Source organism: Mycteria americana, chromosome 5 (assembly GCF_035582795.1).
Source record: "Mycteria americana isolate JAX WOST 10 ecotype Jacksonville Zoo and Gardens chromosome 5, USCA_MyAme_1.0, whole genome shotgun sequence".
Lineage (NCBI taxonomy): Eukaryota > Metazoa > Chordata > Aves > Ciconiiformes > Ciconiidae > Mycteria > Mycteria americana.
The window spans coordinates 53,836,578-53,860,610 of record NC_134369.1 but is presented as its reverse complement, the minus strand read 5'-3'; the positions used below and the strand labels follow the sequence as shown (position 1 = coordinate 53,860,610).

At 36.1% G+C, this 24,033-nt stretch overlaps 1 protein-coding gene across 2 annotated transcripts in view; it reads left to right on the top strand.

Annotated features, from left to right (window-relative positions):
- Positions 1 to 22,994, top strand: part of GALC (galactosylceramidase) — a 41,926-nt gene extending 18,932 nt beyond the window's left edge. The window contains exons 7-17 of one of the 2 annotated variants that reach the window (XM_075503388.1): positions 1,633 to 1,763; positions 6,938 to 7,093; positions 9,174 to 9,298; positions 10,301 to 10,428; positions 10,898 to 10,987; positions 12,315 to 12,404; positions 12,748 to 12,892; positions 13,530 to 13,710; positions 16,507 to 16,670; positions 18,401 to 18,477; positions 20,268 to 22,994. In XM_075503388.1, coding sequence (XP_075359503.1) covers positions 1,633 to 1,763; positions 6,938 to 7,093; positions 9,174 to 9,298; positions 10,301 to 10,428; positions 10,898 to 10,987; positions 12,315 to 12,404; positions 12,748 to 12,892; positions 13,530 to 13,710; positions 16,507 to 16,670; positions 18,401 to 18,477; positions 20,268 to 20,411 — 1,431 coding nt within the window. In that variant the 3' untranslated portion in view covers positions 20,412 to 22,994. The remainder of the gene's footprint in view (positions 1 to 1,632; positions 1,764 to 6,937; positions 7,094 to 9,173; positions 9,299 to 10,300; positions 10,429 to 10,897; positions 10,988 to 12,314; positions 12,405 to 12,747; positions 12,893 to 13,529; positions 13,711 to 16,506; positions 16,671 to 18,400; positions 18,478 to 20,267) is intronic. The other variant, XM_075503389.1, reaches the window with a different exon arrangement.
- The last annotated feature ends 1,039 nt before the right edge of the window (positions 22,995 to 24,033 follow it).

The window sequence follows — 24,033 nt, the reverse complement described above, 5'->3', positions numbered from 1 at the left end:
GCCTATGGGGACATTGCTAGCAATCTGCACCCTGGTTGGACTTTTCCGCCCACCTTGGTGGGAGACTGCTAAAGTCAGGGTGTATGACATCCACGGATTTCACCTTGCCCACACAGGTAGTCATCTTGTAGAAAGCAATCGTGTTTGTCAGGCATGATTTGCCTTTGATAAATCCATGCTGCCATTCCCAGTCATCCTCCTATCCTTCTTGTGCTTGGAAATGGCTTCAAGAAAGACTTACTCTGTAACCTTTCTAGGGACTGAGGCTAGATTGATGGGCCTGTAGTTTCTCGGATCCTGCTTGAAGATGGACATTAAAACTGTTTTTCTCTAGTCAGCAGGAACCTCCCCTAATGGCTAAATACTTTAGCTTCTGTATGTATGTTAAGTCTGCAAACCAAATACTGCCTTATTCTAATGCAAGATGAACAGGAAAATACAATGCAGAAGTAATACCAACATTGTGTTCAAACAAAGTTCTTAAGACTCTGGGGCAGGAAATCTTGATGTTTCAGGCTACTGTCAGACTGCACATAAGCCAATTCAGATTCTGATCGGTGGAAAAAAAATCTTGCAGTGCTTTTTCCTGCAGGTAGTGTTCCCTGTTAGAGAAGAGAAGATTATATATGGTAAAAAATATACAGAATGATTTGAAGGTAGTTAGGCATTTGATGTTACCTGAATTTACAAGTACGGCAAACGCTGTTTAGGGGACCTCTGGACTTCAAGAAACTACATCATTAGACTCAGTCTTATGTGACATTTTAGATTTGTTTCATTGACTTTCAAAGCCTTAAAATGTCTCTTGGGAAGTGTACAGTGGTTGCAATTTTAAAACTTGAAATAAAATGCAGTTGAGTAATAAGGTGTGTATGTGTCTGGGTTTTTTTTCTCATTTTTTGTCTTAGTTGTGTTTAGGAAGAGCTGATCTCATTTGTGTTGCTTCACTGTTAAACTGAAATAGTTGATTAGCAGGGAGAATAGGGGGAACCTGAGTTGGTTCTTAAGAAAAACATTTTAGAAAAACATTTCTTAATTAAATGTTTAAATAGGGGGAACCTGAGTTCGTTCTTAAGAAAAACATCTTAAGAAAAATATTTCTTAATTAAATGTTTACTGTGCTTTCAGAGGGTTTATAAGTTATAATTCAGTTGTTCTTGCCCTGTATGTGGTCCTTGTAGCTTAATCCTCAGCATTGTAACATCTAAGTGGCTGATCTGCAAATAGAGTATCTTGCATGAAATTTGATATGCTTTGTCTTTATCTGCATTTTTGTGTGTGTAAGAAAATAAGAACCAAATGTTTTTAATTTTTCCTTTTGTCATGTACTTTGGGGTTTGGCATGGTACAGGAAGAAGGTGTCCTTCTTTGAAGGCACTTTGTGCTTTACAATCTATTACATTTCGTTTGGTGTAACAGTTGTTGTACAAGTTGTAAAAACAAGAATTGGAATACGATTTGGTTTTGAAATATGTTCAAATAGTCCTGAAGAAGATACTGCCTTTTGCAATATAAATTTTTGACAATATAGAAATTTGCAATATAAAACTGCCTTTTGCAATATAAAAATTTGAAAACCATTATTTTTATTTGTCCCTTCTCTCTGTTCTTTGCTCTCCTTTTTTTTCAAAGCTGTTGAGATACACATTGGATAAGTACGGTCTGCAGCAGGTGAGGATCATAGCCAGCGATAGACTGTGGGAGCCCATTTCCTTTGTCTTGCTGCTTGACTCTGAACTCCATGGAGTGGTCGATGTGATTGGGTAGGGGGTTCTTTCTGTTTTTCTTTCTTGGTGGTTTGTTCATAGTTTGTCTTCATCTTGCTTATTTATAACTAGCACAGTCAAAGCTTTACTTCTCTATAGTCTTACTTGCAATGGAAGGATTGATACTATAATCTTTCTTACTAACCCACATCAAATCACATGGGCTGTTGTCCTGGTGACAGCCTCAACCCTTTGATTGAGTCATGAGTCTCCTATCATGTGGAAGATTCCTATTGGCTGTAGTTGCACTTTTGATGAATTAAAGGTTTTTTGGACAACCCTGTTTATTCTGAGGGTTGTTTTGGTTCCTGTATTTGGTATGCAAAAAGTGCTTTAGCTTTACAGCTTTGTATACAAGTATTATTGTATTATTGACTTCCACTGGTCTGTTCCAGAAATGAGTGTGATCCAGAAATGAATTGGAGCTATGATTCTTTTTTTTAGTTGCAATAATGACTTTATTCTTAGTTCCCATTTTGTTTTGATGGGAAGGTTGTGTTTGGAAAGCATGCAACCAGCTGATTTGTTTTTCTAGTTCTGGGTTTCATCATATGATGCTAATATTTTGCAAAAGTAATAGACTAAATTTGGGATTGATTACTGACTTGTCTGCTGAATGGGAATGTGTGTAAGACTTGCTCATTAACTTTTCTTTTTACAGTAGCTTGAAATTTTAATTATTAGGTTCCATAAACTTGCCTAACCCAATCATGTGCTTCAAATGTGGCTGTTCCTTGCTTCAACTTGAGTCTTTTTCATTCATCTTTAGATATCTGACCCATAGGAGGTGTAGAAATGAAGGCTTTCCCTCCAAATACAGATAGGCAGCCTTCCCCCATTCTGAACAACAAAAAGTATCCTGACAGTTTTTTGCAAGTGGAGTCTTGGATCATGTGTGGATCAACAAGTGAAAGCAATTGTGAACTCACTCTGGCCAGATGCAAATCCACTGTAGTTACCCTGATCCCAACATAGTGAGCATGCTTCCTTTCTGTTTTTTGGCAGATACAAGTATGCACCCAGAGTCAGTTCCTGAAGCTCAACTGTTTTTACCCTATCTCAATAAGCTGTAGTTGCGTAAATCTGCAAGTGTAAGTTTTACACCCCTACTCTGATTCAGTCTTAACAGGGAGATTAAATACTCTCTTGTAATGGATAATCAGTTGGCTACTGGACATTTAGTGGTGTACATCTCATCATGGTATCTTTTTAAAAAAAATTGTTGGCTTTCTTTTTTATTTGAAACTATAAAAAGTATTTCAGGTAGCCAGGATTTTACATGAAGGTACATAAAATCAATTTTGGACTTGGTAACATAATTTGTGGTCTGTGAGGTCTCTCATCAGACAGGCTGGATGGGAGATTAGTTAAAGCTGCTGCTTTTGTTTTATTTTGTACTATTTGCATCCAGCCTTCATCTGCAAGATGTTGTAATGGCTAGAAATTAGAGGGATCCCTGAAGACACACTGTAAAACTATTAATAGATGTTCACCCACATAGGAATGACACAGGTCACCAAAGCTCTTTATAATGTGGTACTTCCAAACAGCTTTTCAGAGCTATTACAATTGCATCAATTTTACCAGTGAAATGAAATATAACAAATTATAAACAAGTATTACTCCTATGTTGAACGCATTTAAATTACATTGTAGCTCTTCAAAACAACATTTTTCAAGGATGGGCTTGCGATTTCCACGGCTACTCATAGGAGTGCTTTAGTTGTGCTGCTTGTTTGTAACACAGTTAAACCAGTTAGATTTTTGCATGCTATACAGTTAGAGACCAAGCTATTCTGACTCTATATGTTGAAAGTCGTGTCGTGTCCGGCCCCCCCCCCCCCCCCCGCATAGTAGCGGGAATTCAAACTGTCCCAAGTCCCTCGCAGGCTTGTGTGCTGATACAGAGTGAGAAGTAGGAAAGACAATGTTGTTATCTGACTTTTCTGTTTTCTAGAAATGTTTTTGAGAACTAGATTTTGAGGTTTTCATAGGTAGTGCTTTTCTGTAAAGCTTAATTGTAGTGATGGCATTATATAGGCTGATTTTTTTTTTTTAAAGATTTATTTAATTTCTACAGCTTTGTACTGATGCATGAGAGAAAAATGGTGGAAAACCCTGCTATTTCTCTCCTGATTTTCCCCTTCCTCCCATTTGTGCCATTGCTATATGCAAAACAAAAAATAACACGAAGTTTTTTGTTTGTTTTTTAACGAAGTTATCCAAATGAAGTCACTGTGGGCAATTGTGCAAAGCAGCATTTGCAATCCATAAGTAGAAGAGCTTTTCTTAATTAGTGTTACTTTCTTAATATATCTGACTTGGTTTAGCTGCCCTACATAGGCAATTGTGGATATTTTTCCCATTGGAGTTATGTTGCTTCATCATCTGCTGTATAAAACACACTTAATCTCGTAATAGTTAATATTTTAAAAATACTTTGTTACCACTCTAACAGCTAGAGGCCCTGATGATGAACCAACCATATGCTGGTTCCAGAGAGATTGAAAGAAGGAGGGAACAATGAAAATACGTTTTTAGTAAATGACAGTAGTTTGAAGAATGCAAACACTGATAGTAATAGCTGTTGGTAAATTCTTCTCTTGCAGTGATAAGAGGTTTAACCTTATGTGTCACTTTTGTTGTAATTCTGTTCCTACTATTCCTTTCATTACCTTTTCTCCACCAAGATCCATTCTTTTTCCCCCTTTCATGATAGACATCACTTTTTCCTCTCTCTTTGCAATGGTCTTCTGTTATAGTGTGTCTGACTATAGCAGTGAGACTATCCAAAATCCCACTGCTTCTGCTGAAGCATCACATGTATAAGAGTGATGCGTAAACTCTACTCCAGTTCATCTGTTCAGGCAGCAAGAAGGGTAGGTGTTTAGGAGTGTGTGGTTTTTCCTGAAACACTAATTGGGATACTCAAGTCTCTCCAAATGTTAGTGGTCCTTGAGTGGACCAATTATTTCCTGAGAGTAATTGGAGTATAGTCTCTGCTTTGTAGGAGTTTTCATTTCCAGTGAAGTAAAAAGATTGTTTTCACTAATGAAGGAACAAAGCACGCTGTTCTGGACACAGCTAATCTCCTGTCTCTTGCTGCACACCTTGTGTTAGTTGTTGAGGCTGTAGAGTGGCACAAGATGTCTAAAAGAGGGCTGTAGCATGATCTAGTGTTTTCGTTAAATATAAATCACATAGAGTTCAACAAATCCAGCACATACTGGGTGTGAAAGCCTTCACTGTAATCTGATAGCAAATGTTTATTTTGTGCATTTGGGTGGGTCTTTTTAAAGTATACACTCTACAGTGCTATTACAAGGTTTTTTTTTTTTTTTTAAAAAAAAGATTGGTGTACTTATTTTTAAAAGAAAGTTAGTTTTCATATGGAATAGAAGTTACGTACTCCTTAGTCATGTCCTACTTTTTAAGGACTAATTTAGATATTAATGAAAGTAAAACAAAACCTCTTGGTTAACAGCAGTGTAAGTGAAAAGCAAATACAGTATAAACTGTGTTCATTAACAGTAATAGAAATTGCATCTAAGGGCAGAGAAAAATTATTCCTTTCTCAACTGGTGGTGAAACTGTTTTACCTGACTGCACATCAATGGGACAAAATGAGAAAGTTATAAGTGTGTGGGCTTTAAGTGGAGCAAAGCTGCCAATAAAGATACACTGAAGGGGTCTGCCTCTAGAACCTGTTTGTTCTCCCTGTAACTTTAATCCTGTTTATTATCCCTACTTTTTCCAATTTATTTCCATAGCTTTAGTGTCTTTGCATTTAATTATTTCTCTTCTTATGCAAATAAAGGCAAGCCTCTGTTTTAGTGGAGGAAATCAGAGCTCTGTAGATCTTGTTCCTGTGTAATCTTATGTAAAGCGCTCTATAACACCTCCCTGCCTTTTTTTTTTTTTTTTCCTTTTTCTTTTGTTTTTGTAAAGTACAGCTTGTATTTTGCAGGGATGTTGACTCTTGATATTTAAGAAACAGCTCTTCAGGATATGGAGTGTAGAAAGACAAATTATTCCTTCTTTGCCTTGTCTTTGCAAGCTACACACTTTATGCCATTACAAAAACCTTTGCTTGGTATTAAGGTAATACTTGTGTTTCCAAGCCAAAGGGGAAGTATACAGTAATCTGTACAGCAGAGAAGGATGTAGCTAAAATGTTTACTATCTGTTACATTATCATTAGTGAAGCTATGTATGAAGGACTACAACACTGGGAAATGGCCCATTGTCCAGTAGGGGGAAAATAATGAAAAAAACCCAACAGTGAGCCTAGAAAAACTGGTATTTCTTGTGTTCTTGTCACAAATTTATCAATTTGTCAAGTTTCAGGCTAGTAGTAAAGGAAATATTTATACGTTCCTTCCCAGTACTGATAGTTTCATTTTAATGTATGTATTTAGTGTGTTCAATGAGTGTGCTAAATGACGGGAAAATCTTGACCCTTTTTTCTGCAAGTGATTTGAAAGGTTTTATTTCAGTCAGACTAATTTGGCACAGTGAATCAATGTTGTGATTGAGTATAATCAGCAGTCTTCATTTGGGAGAAAGCATCTCTCCTCATACTAAGGAAGATCTTGGAAAGAAAATTAGCTTTCATTATATGTTTAAACTATTTTCAGTTTATACCTCCGTAACTTTTATAGTCCAACTGGCGTGCCTTTTTGAAACCTGAATTTATTAAAAAGGTGTGCAAAATTAGCTAAGTTCATGTTTAAGTCCAAAGACATTCATGCAGTTAAGTTCTTAATATAATGCCTAATACTGTATCTCACCATTGATTTTATAATTATTTATGGTTTTGTTTAAGATATAGTGCAAGGTAGCATGTATTTTCTCTATTTAGCACATTACAGTTATGGAAATCTTCAAGCTCAATTTCAGGATAAACCTTGCTTTAGCAAGCTGCAGAAATTGCATGATATATTTAAAGCTAAGTTAACTTATATGCTGGCGTGTATCAGAAGAAATAATATTCTACTGATGCAAATACAATAAGCTACAGAATATTATAGCTCTCTTGTTCCATTTTCTTCTATTCCATTAGTATTATTCCAAAGAAAGTTTGTTTTTCATTTTCAGTTTGGAGGTGAATCATTGCTGCTTTATGTACTTCTACTTATGAAAGTGTTCTTTCTTTTTAAAATATTGTGTAGGGCTCACTATCCTGGAACAAAAACAGTGCCAAATGCCTTATTAACTAAGAAGAAGCTGTGGTCTTCAGAAGATTACAGTACTTTCAATGATGAAGTAGGTGCAGGCTGCTGGGCTCGGATCCTGAACCAAAACTACGTGAATGGAAACATGACCTCGTAAGTGTTGTGCACTGTTGCTCGCTTTCACAGCTTCCTGTGTAAGAATTGGTTAGAGTACTATATAACACATCCATCTGCTATGATAAGATAGTAGATAAACTGAAACTCTCTCTCCACTGTCAGTCTGAATTCAAATATAGTAAGGTGTGAAGTCTACTGTCCTTACTGCTTTCTGGGGTAGAAGTCCCACAAGTTTTAATGTATTCTTGAGTTACTGTTCCATAGTATCTAATGGCTTATGCAGCTGAGTGCAGATGCCTTTGAGACTCTGATGATATTTGTTAAAAAGAGAATGTTCTTAAGAAGATCTAACAACATGAAAAACATTGGAGGAAAATAACAATAAAGCTAATTTATCTGTATTTTTCTTGAGGTCATTAACAGGTTGTTTTTCTTCAGTTCAAAGTAATAGGTACAGATGTAATTATCTAGTTTTTCCATACAACTTCTTTCTGAGTCCATTCTAAAACATGCTGTAGTCTTTTGATATGTTTACTGTGTCCTGCACATTTTCTTTCCAAACTGAAATCTGGAAGAAAGCTGTTCTATTTACTGCGAAATTACATAACTTGTAGCTTTAGAAGAGAACAGAAAACATAATTTGTTTCTAGTGCAACAACTACTAATCTGAAAGGAAAAAATAAAAGTCTGATTAAAGAAAATGTAGGCATCAAGATGTAAGCAAAATTGTTTAAAGCTTTCAGTTTTAATGTAACTTAATTTTGGAACAATAGAGAGAAATTGTCTGAAATGCTTGAAACGGAGCACAGCACAAAGCGCTTAAGAAACTTCCCTTTACAAGTATCTGAGTCACCTGGTTTCTATGAATTTTCTGTCTCCTTCTCTGCAAGCTGAAATTTTCTAACAGATGAGTATTTCCTACGTGAATTCCTGACCATTCTGGTTGCCTCTTGACTGTCATATGCTTTAATATCTTTCTTTGGGATCTTTCTTTTCCCATTGTTTTTCTTTTTTACAAGCCCTTTGTAGTTATATATGCCCATTTGTTTAGCAACCTGACAGCCAGACCTGTGTATTGTGTTTAGAAATTATTGTAGAATAGTTCCAAGTGCATATATCCAATATTGAAGTTATCTTGGCTTTTATATTGAAAACAGAGTCTTCCTGATGAAAGGAAGCTTATCTTTCTGTGAAGCTCATTTCCTTTGAACATGAGCTCCCTACATTCCTTTTCTAAGTTTGAAACTCTGCAGAACAAGTTTAATGTGAGCAAGTTGAGTTTACAACTCAAGAGTTGTTTATTTTATGAGCACCTTTTTGTAGGATTTCAGGATCTCTTCTGAAATGCATGTATACTGTGATAAATCTACGGAAAAGACTTTAGAATTAGGCCTTCGCACTCATCTATATGCAATAGCAGAACAGCATGCCAGCTTTTGCTTTCTACAGAACTGCTTTATTAAGCTGTATTTCCATACTTATGGCACACAGATCTTAAGTTTAAAGTCCTAGCAAAAGATTTTCAGTGAAGACCAAATCAAAAGACCAGAAGTAATTAACCTTGTTAGTATCCTGACAAGTTCTTGAAATAGCAACAGCTCCTGGAGGATGGCTGGTTAGAGTTGTTTTCTCTTCGTTATTTATATGGGATTATTTTTTTTAGTGGTACTTAACCGCTCCCCTGAACCCCTCCCCCCAAAAGCCTACTACCACCACCAGCCAATCAAAAAAAACCCCCCAAAACCAAAAACCAAAAACCCAACACCCCAACAAAAAGCTGTAAACCTTGATAACTTAATTTTTTCCCCTTCAAAACAGGAAAAACAACAAACAGATGAAGTCTGTAACCCTCAGTACACATTTCCTTTAATGTGCAACTTTTTATGCTGATATAGCCAGAGAATGTATCATCAGTTTTGTAAGAAGTTCTCAACACGGAAGTTGATTTGTTTTATTTTCCTCTCCTGTGTTTTTTTTTCTGGAAAGATCACCCCTCCCCACCCCCCGCCAACTTTTCTTCATTGTATGCTGGAGAAAAAAGAGGAATAAATTCTTGTACTAAATTAATCTAATACTATCCATATGAATGGAGCAAACAAACCTGTTTTTCTTCCAGAACCATTGCATGGAACTTGGTGGCTAGTTATTATGAAGAGTTGCCCTTTGGTCGATGTGGATTAATGACAGCACAAGAGCCGTGGAGTGGCCACTACAAAGTAGAAGCTCCTATCTGGATTACAGGTAAAAAGTTTGCAGTTAAAAGTTTGGTGATCTAACACAGAGCATAACTGTATTTTCTGAGGCATTTATTTGTTTAGTGGTTTTTATGTTTATTATATTTTGTACCAAATTAAAGTAGTTTTGTGGAAAGTTTTGTGAATACTTTGAAGAAGAAGAAGAAAAAAAACCTCCTTTCAATAGAAAGCAGAAAGATCAAATAGCAGGGGAAATCTTAATACTCGATGGTTAGATACAGCAGAAATGAATAAACTACTGCCTTTTATAGCTGTTAGTATTGAAATGTTTTGATCTGAAGCGCCCATAAAGGTTAGTGTGCATATGCAATGCCATAAAGGAGGAACAAGGCAATGCCTTCATTTTTATTCTTCTGCTAGTTACCAGTATATGTAAAAGCATTAGAAAAAAAAAATGGACATACTGTCATATGACCAGTTCAGAACAACTGAGCGCTTATTCCTGTTTCCATGTTGCTCAGGATTTTCATGATCTAGGTCGCATTCTTCTTTGGTACTCTCTCTTATATGCTGAAAACCTTACTTATTTAGTTATTCGTCATGGAGATGCTCATTTATGCTGTCTCTGGCTCAACTGTTTACTTTATTAAAAAAAAAGGAAAAAAAAGAAAAAAAGGAGAGATTTGGGAAAATCTAAACTGTGATGAATATTCATATTGCATGTACGTGATTGACTTATATAGTGGTGTAATAGTTTTTTCTTCCTGTCTGTAGTTGGTATCATTTTAACTGTTGCTATCATTTTAACTGTTTCATCTGCCACAGAGCTGATGTTTTTAATTGTGCCTTAGTATAATTCTTTAATCTTTCTTCTTGTATAGGTAGAATTTGTTTTGGAAGTTCCATTACTTTCTTCCAAAAATCAAGTTTTTGTTGTTTAAGCACGTAGGAGAGAGAAATTTAATTCAGTCTGAATTAAATACAAATGGTATTATTTTTTATTAAGACTTAATTATTGTCTTCTGATTTTTGTTCTGTTTTGTCTCAGCACACACAACGCAATTTACTCAGCCAGGCTGGTCATACTTGCAAGTAGATGGACACTTAGAAGGAGGTGGCAGTTTTGTAGCTCTGACAGATGGCCTAGGAAACCTTACCATCATCATTGAAACTATGGTATGTGCATCAGCAATTCCAATGAACTAGAAAAGGTAAAGGAAACACTTTGTTATGAAGAACCTGTTTTGATTTATGCAGTTCAGTATCTGTGAGTATGTTCTTTGATGCTCATAGCTTTGTTAGTGAGACCACTAGAGGTCCTTTTTTCTATCTAAACTTTGAATAGCTAGTTGAATCTTCCTGGAGACCAATGTATATGTGATTTTTGTATCACAAACTAGCTTTAATTTGATGACACACTCTGGGAGGAAATTAAATCATGTGCTTCTTTTAAGCAATATTCAAAATAAAATTAAGCTAGTATAATTGCAGTTATCATTAGGCTAACAGTGAAATAAATAGTTGCAAATTGATCCTATGTTGCTTTTTAAATTTCTGTTTATGCTGTATGTTTTTCATGAACATGGCTATGTGATGCATTCCAGTAATATATGTTCCTTCTGTTACATTTATTCTTTTTCTTCAGACTCATAATCACTCTCAATGTATCAGGCCTCCACTGCCACATTTCAGTGTGACACCTCAGAGAGCAACTTTCTACCTCAAAGGATCATTTGTAAGTAGATCTTGAATACATTTGATCAGTCCTGTAAAATGAATTGCTATCCATAATCAAATACATACAAGACAATATCACAGGTTAGCAAGAAATTGGAGTTCTTTACTCCAATACTAGAGGCTGTTACACACCTGGCAAAGTTTTAAGCATTCTAGTTCTGCTTTTACCATGAGATGTAATGTCATAAATGAATTCATAGAATTACTGCCTCCCAGTCTAATAATCTGTATATTGAAGAAGAAATTCCCCAGAACAGAAATTCAGTTGGATTTTTCTTTAGGATTTATTCCAAGGCTGGGTGCTCTGACACGCTGACATAGTTTGACTGGCCAGCATGGCCATGACCTTTCTAGTTGTTATCAGCTCCTTTCCAGGGGAGTAACTGTGGTTGATTGTATACTGTAGATTATGTTGTCCATCCTGTGAAGAGATATTCTGAGAATCTGCCAGTTGTGGTTTTTGGGGGTTTTTTTTGTTTTTTTTTTTAATCTTGCTAAACTGAATTTCCCTTTGAAATGTGAACAATACTTTCACAGTGTAAACTGGAGTGAATCTGTTAGTTGATTTGGATGATTGCTTCTCAGAAGCTGAAAGTGTTTACTTATTTGGAATCTGTTTTTTGGTTACATTAGTTTCCTTTCATTTAGGACAAGATAGTTTGGACAATACTTTTGGCAATAAAATGGTTTGCTTAGGAAAAGTAGTTGAGCGTCACTTCTGATATACAGCTCCCTTTGGGTGAAGTATCAGATGGCTTATCCAAACCAAAATCTAGGTTGCTTGCTTTGTTGTTCATCTGGGTAACTAAAAAAAAATTGTAGGGGTTGGATATGATTAAAATCTGTAACTAGTGTAACTGATATGCCATAGTATTTGCTGAAGTTTGGAGATCTGTAAGCAAAGTACTTTGCTCAAAAATGAATATCAAAGAACCAGCAACTAAACTAAAGGTCTCACTAAAGCAAAATTAGCAGGAGATTATTTCTGCCTGGTTGTTCCTAGGCGGAGAGCTTGTATCAAAGGGATACTGTTGTTGGTAATAGAGAAGCTAAAGACTGCATGTGTGCTTGCAATGCTTTCTGTCTTTATAAGCAACATTACTGCATGTTAGGACAATGGCTTATTGACGTATAATCTATAAAAAGATAAGCCATACGTAATGGCTAGCTCAATAGAGTGGTGGCCTCTAATATGATCAACAGCTCTAAAATAACAAAAATTAAACACCCTTAGAGGACTGATATTTCTCAAGGTGAATATTCAGGGTGGGGTTGTTTGTTTTTTTGTTTGTTTGTTTTTAATTTTATATTGTGTTTCATTGTAGTATATGGTGCAAACCCTTCAAGTGTGGCATTCTAGACTCCGTTTTGAATCTGGAAACTCTAGTCTTTTTCAGCAGCTCCATCCTGTAAAGGTAAGTCGATCAGTTTTAATTACAGTCTCTCTGCAATTTCAGGTGTTTCTTACCCCTTTGCTGGAACTCCTGGACTTTCATGCCTAAACTGCATAATTAGGATATGTTTTATTGGCTCTGTTTGACTACAATTTTACTAGCTATATACAGGCATACCTGGAAGTAATAACGAGTTTGAGGGAAAGGGGTTTTCAAAATAGCTCGGCTATATTAAATGCTGAGGCAAGAAGACAGGACTTTTGCCTTAAATCAGGACTTTAGAGGATCTCCTTTAATTCAGGAACTTGGGTATTTTGTTATTTAGTTGTTTGATTTTTGCAGCTTGAGCTTTCTTTAATTCCAGGTGTGGAACGGAAGTTTTTCTTTAGATCTAAATGTGGATGAAGTCTACACTTTAACCACACTCAAGACAGGGCAGAAATGTGGCTTCCAAGAGCCTCCACCACCTCGGCCCTTTCCTTCAAATTACAAAGATGATTTCAATATTCGTAAGTCAGAATTCTCTTATCCAAAAACTTAATTCACATACAGATATAGTGTTAATGTAGAAAGGCAATAATAATTATGTTATATGAGTCTTCTAATGTAAACAACATGAAGTAGTCAGAATGTGTGTCTTATTTTTGTTTATTTATACCTGCTTCTCCAACAACTTACACCTGTAATCTTCACTTGCAATGAGGTGTATTTAATTCTATCTCTTAATTGGGTAGTCACTAACAGTTTGTAAATTCTGGATGCAAATGATATAGCTCATAACTATAGTGAACTAGTTTTTGGAAGGAAGACAGGGAAGAAAGTAATTTACTTTGTTCATGTGTTTGCAAAAACTGGGGTCTGCTTAAAAACAAAACCAAAACTAAAATCACCTTCCAACTCCCAAAACTTCAGTTTTGGAGACTGTGCTTTGATAGAGCAAGCCAAAATTCTGGAGAATATTTTCAAAGGAAATTTCTGAAAACAAGAGTACACAGAAGAAAAATAATGACAGAATCGTATAGGTTGGAAAATACCTTTAAGATCATCGAGTCCAACCGTAAACCTAACACTACCAAGACCACCACTATACCATGTCCCTAAGCACCTAATGTTTTGGTGTGGATATGTATTTTATTTTCTGAACAGGTAATCCGCCTTTCAGTGAAGCCCCAAATTTTGCAGATCAGACGGGTGTATTTGAATACTTCATAAATTCTTCTGACCCAGGAGATCATGTGTTCACACTCCGCCAGGTGGTGGTTCAGCGACCCATCACTTGGGCTTCTGATGCAGACCAGACCATCAGTCTCATAGGAAATTTTCAGTGGTATGTAAATACTATTTTCTAGTGACATCTGGGGAAATGTCCTCCTTAGCAGTGTGAGTTATGATCAGTTAATCTGTCTCAAGTCTCATTTCTCTTGGACAGAGGGCTTTTGCATTCAGACTCTCTGTAGGCATGCAGGAATGATGGCTTAAAGGGACTTCCAAAAGTCATTGAGCCCTGCTCAGGGCTGTTGCCAATGCTAAGAGATCAACTGTGTCTTTGTCTAAATGAGTCTAAAAAAGATCCAAGGATGGAGAGTCCACCACATCTCTTGGTAGCTTAGCCCACTGCTGCACTGTCTTGGAGATTTTTTTCCCTAATGTCCTGCTGGGCATATTTGTTCAAGTTGATTTTTCAGAATAATGGATCTGGGTTGGTGTACTAGAAAGACCAAGTCAAAATCCTAATTCAAAGTGTGCACTGAGTTTCAATATGTTTTTACATGGGACAAAAAAAATTGATTCAGATTAAATTACTTGATTTTGACTTGTCTTGCTTGATTGTTAGCTATTTGATCAATCTCATATCAATGAAATAGTCTGGGAGTTAATTCAGTTATATTTGTTGCAGACTGCCATCTTCTGAGCAGTTCCTAGAATTGTGTGGATTTGATTCAACTGCTACTTAAAACAGTTTTATTTCTGGGTAAACGTAACTGAGATTTACTGGTTTGATAAGAGTATAGTTATGATTGCAATTCTTTTAGGAGCTATAATGATGGTAATTTGGAATCAAGCAGCAGCTTTTATTTTAAAAAACATTTGGGAAAGAGCCTGTTAACTAATTGGTTTAGTAATAGTAAGTAATAATAAACTTTATGCTTAAAACTTTTTCTTCTTTTGGAAGTTTAGCTTAAATTCTTTTGATATGTTCTTTAAAATAGGCATTCTGTCAGGTTTTTTTTCACTTTGATTGGATCATTGATCCCCCAAATGCTTTTTTAGAACATGCTTCATGCTTCTAATTTCTGGCCTGGACAAGTGATTGAATCACTTTGCTCTGAAGCCTGGAAGAATACCACCATCTCATAGCTGGAGGTTGTTCTTCAGTTACTTGGTGTATTCTTCTGCAGCCCTCTGTTAAGCAAAGTCTTATATTCCCCCCATAATCAACTTTCCCTCATTGAGTAGATCATATTCAGTGATCCCTATAACAGCTACACAGGATGTATTCTTAAATTACTGTACTGAGATTCCTAAAAACTTCTCATTATTCCATTTTGGTTCCATTTGTTTCTGAATTTTCATCTTGTTTTCAGAACCAAGCTGGCTTCCTGAATATTCAGCTGATCATTCAAGTTTTACTGATCTGTAACTTTTCATAATGATAGTCTTCAATTTCAGGCCCTCTGATTTGTTTGCTTCATCCTCAATTTAAAGCTCATCTTGTCCTAGGTAGATGTTTTCAACCATTAGTGCATGCTACTGAAATACTGAACCAACCAGGCACTGAATTTCTCTGTGGAATGATATTTGACTTCAGTCATCAAAAGCAATTTATTATGATTAAATTTCAGGATTATTTAGTTGGTTTTAGTTTGGATTTTAATTGTGTGCTTGTGAAAGCTTTTTGTTTCTACTCCTGAATTTGTTAGTGTTTTGCTCTGATGGTTTTATTGAACCTAGCTGTATGCTAAAAATATTACTATTTAACTCATTCTACATTGCTTCCAATCTCTTTATAATGGCTTAAGCAAGATGTAGAGGTCTCTTGTTTAATACATAGGGAGGCAAGAAAGAAATCTTGTTTGTGTAATGAATACGTATCGAAGAATCTGATACTTCTAATAGCATTACATTAGAATGAAATCTCAGGTCGTTCTTACTATTATGTAAGAGGTGGAGAGAAGAGTTGCTACGATAAATATTCTTTATGATTTAGTTATCAGCTGAGTTGATGTCATAGAGAGTCTTTTCACATTCTGTAAATAATTATAGATAATTAGAAACATCCTAAATATGTGGCCTTGTGGCTGTATCCATATTGCAAGTCCTTTCAGACATGGGATGTAGACTTTTAATTTAAATGTACATTAGTAGAGGTAAAGAATGCTTTTAATTTTTATTGTAAAGAGGCTTGTAGTGCAACTTCAGGGCAGGGGAAGTTGTGTAAATTTTCTAGGTGCCATTTGATTGTTCTGGTATTCCTTTGCTTTATTCTCTTTTACAGCTGTCATATGTATAACATGGTGCTTTACTGTTGAGCTGAAGTACCACCTCAGGAAAATCAGATAATTTCAACCTATTTGAACATTTTGTTTAAAAAAGTTTGTTTTGGCTTTTGGGCAAGAAGTCTGCATTACTTAAGACTTGGCCTGTATTAAAAATCCTAGAGCAATGAAGATCAAATTTTAGCAGATGTGGTGCTATGACCCTTGAATCTTGGATTTGATTTAGTCATCTAAAATCAACTTTTCATTTTGCAGACCTGACAGTTTTTCTGTGGAGATGCAAACCTTCTGTTTGGCGGTTTGTTTTTTGTTTTGTGTTGGGTTTTTTTGTGTGTGTTTTTGGATTGTTTTTTTTTTTAATAATTAATTGAAAGTTGCTGACAATACACTTCGTTTTGTTGTTGGTTTCTGAGAAGAATTGCTCTTCCTAAGAAAATCTATGGACTCACAGGTGGGAAACAACCAGTCTAGACAAGTCCTGTGTGTCTCGCACCTGTAGGTCACAATTAGGATTGCTAAATCTTTCCTCAAAAAGTTGCTGTACTACATAGGGAATATTTTTCTACCTACTGCCTGCTCAAAAAAATTGATTTCTTGCTTGTTAAAGTGCTAAACTTCTCTTATAGGGTAAACATGACAGTCACTTGTGACATCTACATAGAAAAACAACGTGATGGGGGCGTGTTTATTGCAGGAAGAGTTGACAATGGTGGGATATATGTTCGACGTACCAAAGGAGTTTTCTTCTGGGTTTTTGCAGATGGCACCTACAAAGTCACTGGTGACCTAGGTAAGCAGCTCTTTGCTAAAGTGGATGCTGACATATGGACATGTCATTTTGATAGCCTTGATAAGAATGACTAACACTCAGATTTCGTAATTCAGTTGTCATTGCTATGAGTTTAACCCATTGTGCTCTAATGATGGTCACATTTTGTATGTGAAGAGAGCATCTGAAGGCTACTTGCTGGTCTGCTTCTCAGTCTCAGCTTTCTAGATTTTTTTTTTTCTCTGCTGACAAAACCTATTTTACACTAGCAAATGTAAATTGTTTTGATTTTCATAAATACTCTGATACAATATTAATTACAGAAAGGTTTGTTCTATATTCTTATACTACACCTAAAAACAAAATCCTGCTTGAAATGCAGTGGCCTGTCTTGTAGAGCAGTGCAAGTCAATGTACATACATCTGGCTTAGGTGATGTTGATGAGTGGCCTACTGTTTCCACAAATTATGCATTCTGCTGTTAGTCTAGCTCAGTGGAGTGAGAGCACTTTCTACTTGTGATGCTAACATTCATATGTGTTCATCTGTGTTCACTTGACAGGCACATGAAAGAGTGTATGTCGTAATACTTCATCAATAGCTAAAAGTTGTTTTTAATTTGCTTTGAAATAGTGGCAGGTTTTGTTGTTTAAATGCATTTCCTAGCACTTCAAGACTATAAATTAAAATTTTCAGTAGTTTCTGATGAGTCAAATGAACTTCTAGATCTACAGTAGATCTGGTATGAAGACAGTCTATAATGACCCTTTTCACACTGTACTGGGCCTTAAAAATAGTCTCGTCTTCTATTTGGTAGCTGTAGCTTCTAATTTCTCCTCATTTTGTTTTTTTGTGGGTTTTTTTGTTGTTGTTGGTTTTGTTTTTCTTTTTTTACCATGCATGGGTAGCGTAAAGAAGGCTTTACATTAGCTTCTCTTAACATACTGGTGCTCCGTAGGGAAACTTTGCTATGTCTATACTCCATAACAACTTAAGTTTCAGCTCTATGTAAAAACATAGTCATGTTTAGGATTGACTCCAGTATTTATTTTTAATAAGTCATAACAACATTACCCAATTATTTTCTGAGGCTGTCAAAAATAATTTTTCCTAGATGAAATGAGAGGATTAACCACCTCATTATTTCAGACTGAGACACTTGTTACACAATATGGTAATTTTTTTCTGTACAGCTATTTTCAGTGATCTTTATATTTTTCTAGAAGGGAGCCTGAATGTTAAATTAACTTGCAGCTAGAACTATCTACTGAATAATTGAAGGTTCTACTTGTAGCACTTAATTTTTTTCAGGTCTTCTGTCCAGGTGTCAGTCACACCCAATTTTTGCTTAGCTTAAATTTTGAGTAGAACTAAGCAACATTATGATGTCGCAACTCAAACCCTCTGATTTAAAAAAGTTCTAATACATAAACAAGGAGATCTATAGAACAAGCAGAGCAATAGCTACTGTCACACTTCATGAACCCATACCCTCAGTAGAGGGAATCCTTATCTCAGGCCAAATTCCCAAGAGCATTGGAGATTTCAGTGGAAAAACAGGAGAATGCACTGATAATGTCGAGTCCAGGTTTGCGTGTTAAGGCTTCCATGCCGCAGTTGGAATTGGTGCGATATCAGTCCTGAACGCTTCTGAAAAATAGGTATTATTTTCCTTTTGCTGGCTTGGTGTATTTATCAGTCTCAGCAAAGGGGTGAAGTAACACTTTGCTAACCTTAAGCATGTTTTGCAGCCGAAGAAGAAATATTAATGAAAGGACTTTCTGGTGTCCGGGATAACGCGTGGCACACACTTACTCTCAACATTCAGGTAAGGACATAGGCAAAAAGCTAGAAAACCAGTTATGAAACTTCCAGTCCTAAATGGTTGAGACAAAACTATGCTATACTGTTGACTGTCTACTTGCATTAGTTTGCTCTATCTAAAACATAAATAATATCTCTGTTATTTTAAACCAATATTAAAATACCATACCAAGTTTTGCTGTCTGTATTTTTAAAGAGATTTTGAGAAACTGAAGAGGGTATAGAAAATAACTGGAAAGATGAGTTGAAAGCTGGAGATAGGAGGGCTAGAGAGGCAAATCTTGTATTTAATCTAATTAAAAGATCATGACCTGACTTCCTGTTCTGAAGACTGTCAGTAAACTACTAAACTAGCCTGTTTTACAAATCTGGCTCCCACCAATTCCCTTTGCATGCTAAGGCCTTGTATGCGGAGCTAGTTAAGGACTGAACTAAGATGAGTGCCATCCTTCTTTCCTATACTGAAAAAGCATGGGCATAGTGTTGCTGTAAAGATGGGCCACCGTTAATGAGAAGCCTGTCCACATGTTTGCCTTCCCCCCACTCTACCGCTTTTGGCCATAGTCACTTGGTGAGGAAAGTAGTTCCAAGCTCTACTTTAAATATACCTGTACGCTTAGCTGGGTGTGACATTGGTGCAAGTAACTAAAAGGCTTTAAGTTCCTCTGCTGAATGCCTAATGCCTAGTGTAACCTTTGCCTAATGTAACCTTTGCAACTGCAAGGTGGCCTGAAATGTGGGGAAGCTTGAATCCTAGCTGGGGAGATCTTCTACTGAAGCAAACTCTCTTTTAAAATTATGCACTGAGTCTTTCCCTCATCCTAAAACGTCATCGAGTATTAGAAACCGTTTTTTGTCTTTGTGCTTTCCCATTGGGAGATAAAGGGATGCTTGTACCTGAGGCATTCACTGGAATGGATGTAGTTTAGTTTTGGCTTTTGTACACCCACACTTGTGACAGTGATTGCCATCTGTAAAATGGGCCAAGACATTTGCTAACCTGAATGAGGCGCTGAAGGTGAACATAAATCGTTTAAAACACAAAACAGTGGTGACAATTTTAAAATGATGATGCTACAAACTTCCATCTGTGCTGTTAAAGTATTTTGTACCAAATATGCCTTTGATGTAATGACAGAAGTGCAGAGTCCTGTTTAAAGAATTCTCATGCTGACTCCTTCTTGAAAGGCATTCTTTGCTTTTACCTGTGTCTGTAATTGTCTTTCAGATTAAGAAATACAAGTAAACTGAAGTACTTTTTTCTAAACACTGTTTAATGGAACACTGGCGAGATAAATTGTAACTTTTCCTGAAACTGTTTTTAATTTTAATGGCAACATGATACTTGAAAGTTCTGCTGTCCCCTCTTCCTCTCAGCTTAATGACCAAAATACATCTCTCTTTCCTTTTGACTTTTGCCTAATTGTGCAGAATCAGTGCCAGGTGTATCATATCCCCTTAAGACAATTGGGCTGTTTGAGGGAGCCTGACACAAGTGGAAGAGGAAAACCAGTTTACCTTTCAGATTCTGCACTGAGTCTGCAAAGCTGTGAGTTGGGGGAAGATAAGCCATTTATATATTCACTGTAAAGGCATTAAATCTGTTTCACAGAGCTGATAGGCACTGGAGGATTCTATACAATATTTAGAAGCACCTCTGCATAGAAAATGTGTGAAATGTAGTTGAAAGTTGACTTGACATCTTACTGCCTTGTCTCTTCTCCCATGTGGGTAAGCTCAGTGTCAACACAATCACTGGATTTTACAAAGCTAACTTGTTCCTTTTTTTGACAGGGCACTTCTGCCTCAGGACTGTTAAATGGTTATCCACTCTGGGAGAATGTCACCATTTCTAAACCAAGTAACGGCTGGGCTGCTATTGGAACTCGCTCGTTTGAGTTTGCACAGTTTGACAACTTTCATGTTGAAGCTAGCTGAAGTGGCTTTTGTATTTGGAAAACCTAGTTCCCATATTACTTTGAATAAGAGCCAGTTCAAACTTTGAGGAGAACTTAATGCTGTGCTGAGATTGATCTGTAGTCAAGGAATCTGAATTCTGTCCTTATTCTTTGTTAAAGGTTTACTTGAGTAGGTATCAACATGACTGTAACTTTATCCCCTGGTTGCTATGGGATTTTTGCCCTTTGACTTTTGGAGGTAAATTTTAGTTCAAGGTAATGATGAAAACAAAATCATGGATTTAAATCTCTTTAAATAACAACATCTTAACTTCCCAGCTCACTTTTAAGATAACTTTAGAAGTTAACAGAAGACAGAGGCATCTCAAGCTGCATTTTTAACGCTTATATGATTGTGTCCATTCCTTTCACTGTGAAAGAATGAATTGAATGCCAGTAAGCCTTATGAGCCAGTGGCCCCATACTTTTGTAGGTCCGTGATTCTCAGATTTCATTTGGATGAAGTACCTAGTTTTCTACAGTAAAAAAAAAAAGATGTTTTGTCTGTTTTTCTGCTACAGTCTGAGGCTAGACATTACAGTACTCCAAGTGCATTTGATTACTACTTCCTGATTATGTCTTCTAACTTTCATTGCCAACCTTAAAATAGATCATATTTTCAGTGGAATGGAAATGTGCCTTATGGCTGATCAGGCAGTGCAGGATGTGCCTTACTTCTAAACTACCTCCTCTTTCCAATGAAAGGGTTGAAATGGATGAAAAGATACCATAACTTGCAGTTCATTAATGATAGCTTTTTGGTTTTTTTTGCATGGTGCAAAGAATAAAAACTTTGCATCATGGATGCTGGCAAGCAGAGTGCTTTCATGTCAGGTCACGTGGAACAACTGGCCTTTTGTTCCTAGAAACATGGGCAACCATCTCTCACTTTTGATTGATCTAAAGCTTAGAGCAGAAAATAATTAAAGCATAACAATGTTATTTAGCTTATTATATTACCGTATTACATACAGAGGAGATATGGATACAATCACATCCTCGTATAAAAAAAAAAAAAATAGTTTTGCCCTTAAGAGCTTGCAGTCTGTTCATAAGGTAAGTGACAGCAGGTGGATGCAGACAGAATTGTTTAGTGTGCCAGGCAGTGGTATTGACACAATAGTGTCTGTTTTTAAATTTTTCTTAGGCATCATGGAGTAAAGTTCTGAAGGAATTTCTGATCCTTGGGAAAGGAGGGTTCTGTTTTGCTGTTGCTTCATTTTTTTTTTGTCCAAGTTACTGTGCTACAAAAAAAAAAATTCATTGAGAATATAATGAGGTACTGAATGGGATTTTCATCACACACATTCCAAATTCTGTTGGCTTCTGAATTTTTCTTGTTTGCTGTTGGTCAATTTGAATGAAGATGATGTCTGTTGCCCTAACGAAACATGCCTCCTGTGTCTGTCTACTTTTCATATTCACATCCTATTTAATTGACAAGCAAGTAGTTCCACAGACTTGGTAGGGCACTAATAGCTGTATGAGGCTATCTGTAGCAGGCAATATCTTATCCTGAGAAACAGATTTGTAGTATACTAGTATACTTCAATTTATACAGATGATCATTCTGATCCACTTTATTTTGAAGGCTGTTTCCAGTAAGTGTTAACTTCAGTCTTCAAAGTTGTCATCTAATATAGAGTTAATGTAATACGAATCATTACTGGAAAATTTTTATAAAGATTATCTTCCAAATTAGCTTTTGGAGAAGAAACCTCAAAATTCCATTTCTAATATGTAAAAATGTTTTATCTTTTAGCTGTTATACTGATACTGTTATTGATTGCTTATGAATCATTCATATGTGCAAGTTTCATACATGCCAGTAACCTTGAAAAATGGTCCAAACCACTAAACTTTAAAACTCTTGTAGAAGGCTTCCAAATATTAAGTAACTATTTACTTAACTGGGTGAAAAATGAAAGGCATTTTTCCACTTAAGTTTCATTTGATGGTTGATGTATGGATGCAAATCTGTTCATTACTTGCCTGATTTCAGAAGGGATGTCACTGGTAACTCCAGATGTGAAGGAATCTAATTTTAGGTCCTCATATTCAAGTAATATGAGTATAGGAGAAGTAGTTCTCGGAATAAACTTATTTTAGCTGTGATGGATTTTCCTAGTAGGATACTTCTTGGAGACTTGCTGGTAGCTTGTAGGTTGTGGGGCTGCAAGCAGTGTTTGTGTAAGAGAGAGATCAGGAATGATGCAGTTACGCCAAAGGAGCTGTGCAGCTTTTTACTTTTTAATGCACTAGTGTAATAAACTGTACTGTTATATTGTGTAATAAACACAATGTATTTTATCACTGGAAATGTTGAGGTTTTTTCTAATCTTAATTTATAATGTTAGAGGATTAAACTGTTACAAACAGAGTAAGTGATTTAATGGTGATATAATGTTATTCATCTTTATATGTCTGTAATTCTTCACCCTTCAGCAGGCTGTAATATGTTTGGCAATAACAAGCTGTCAGGTCTTTCACTGAGGGGTGGATTTATGTTGTTGATTATAAATACTAGTAATTCCAAATGGACAAATAAACAACTTAAAACTCCTTTATTTGTGCAGAATGCTTCTGTAAATGAGTCTTGGTTTTATCCAGTAAGAAAGCTGATGGATTTTCCATTGTGATTCCTGATAAATATGCTTGATATTAGCTTAATTGGGTTGGAAGAGTTTTTCTGACACTCTGAATAGCCAAACAGTCCTCATTAGCAAATATCTCAAAATCCATAAGCATTATGACTTGTGCTGTTGAAAAAAAATTTTTTTTATAGCACTCAATGTACATTTTGCTTCTTTCGGGGGTTTTTTTGTTTGTTTTGGGAGTTTTTTGGTGGTGTTTTTTTTTTTTTGTTTGGGTTTTTTTTGCATTTAGTTGAGGGAATTAAATTGTATTTGAGGGCCAGTCATGCAAAACCACTGAGTACTAAGGTCTTGTGAGATTTAGCTGAAAGTCTATTTCTAGGTATGGAAACAGACAGTGCTGTACAGATGTACTTTTAAAGTTTAAATGAGGTTTCTTTACTTCGAATATCCTTTTGAATCTAGCTTCAAACGTTCTTCTTTCACCCCCACCCCCCAACTTAAGAGTTAAACTTTAAAAGAGGAGGAGAAATTCCATAGAGCTAGTCATGTTTTCCAGGCCATCATGCCAGTAGATAGAAATTACCTCGGAAATACTGTCTTCCAGTAGTCAGGTATATGCTACCACCTACACAAACCCTGCATCAAAATCAATTCTGTCCTTTCTCTGCCACCCCACCTTTGAGGTTAGACAGGAGCAGTTCTTGGGATTTTCAAATTCCTGCAAAACACCAGGGCTCCTTTGCTTTAAAATTTCAGGATACTCTATAACTTCAGGCTACTGGTGATGGTTCCTTTCGCAGCTGCCTCCTGGTTTCACTGTATCAAAAGTAAATTTCTAGTTCAGGATTTGATGTGGAGTGGTAGTGGTTTGCGCTTTCCTCATTGAATCAGTTTTATTGCATGGTAGCAGCAGGTTGGTTGTTTTCACTTAATAATTTTTCATTGGCTTAGCTCAAGTTTCTATCCAGAGTCCATTTCTGGAGGGGTGTGCATATTATGAAAATA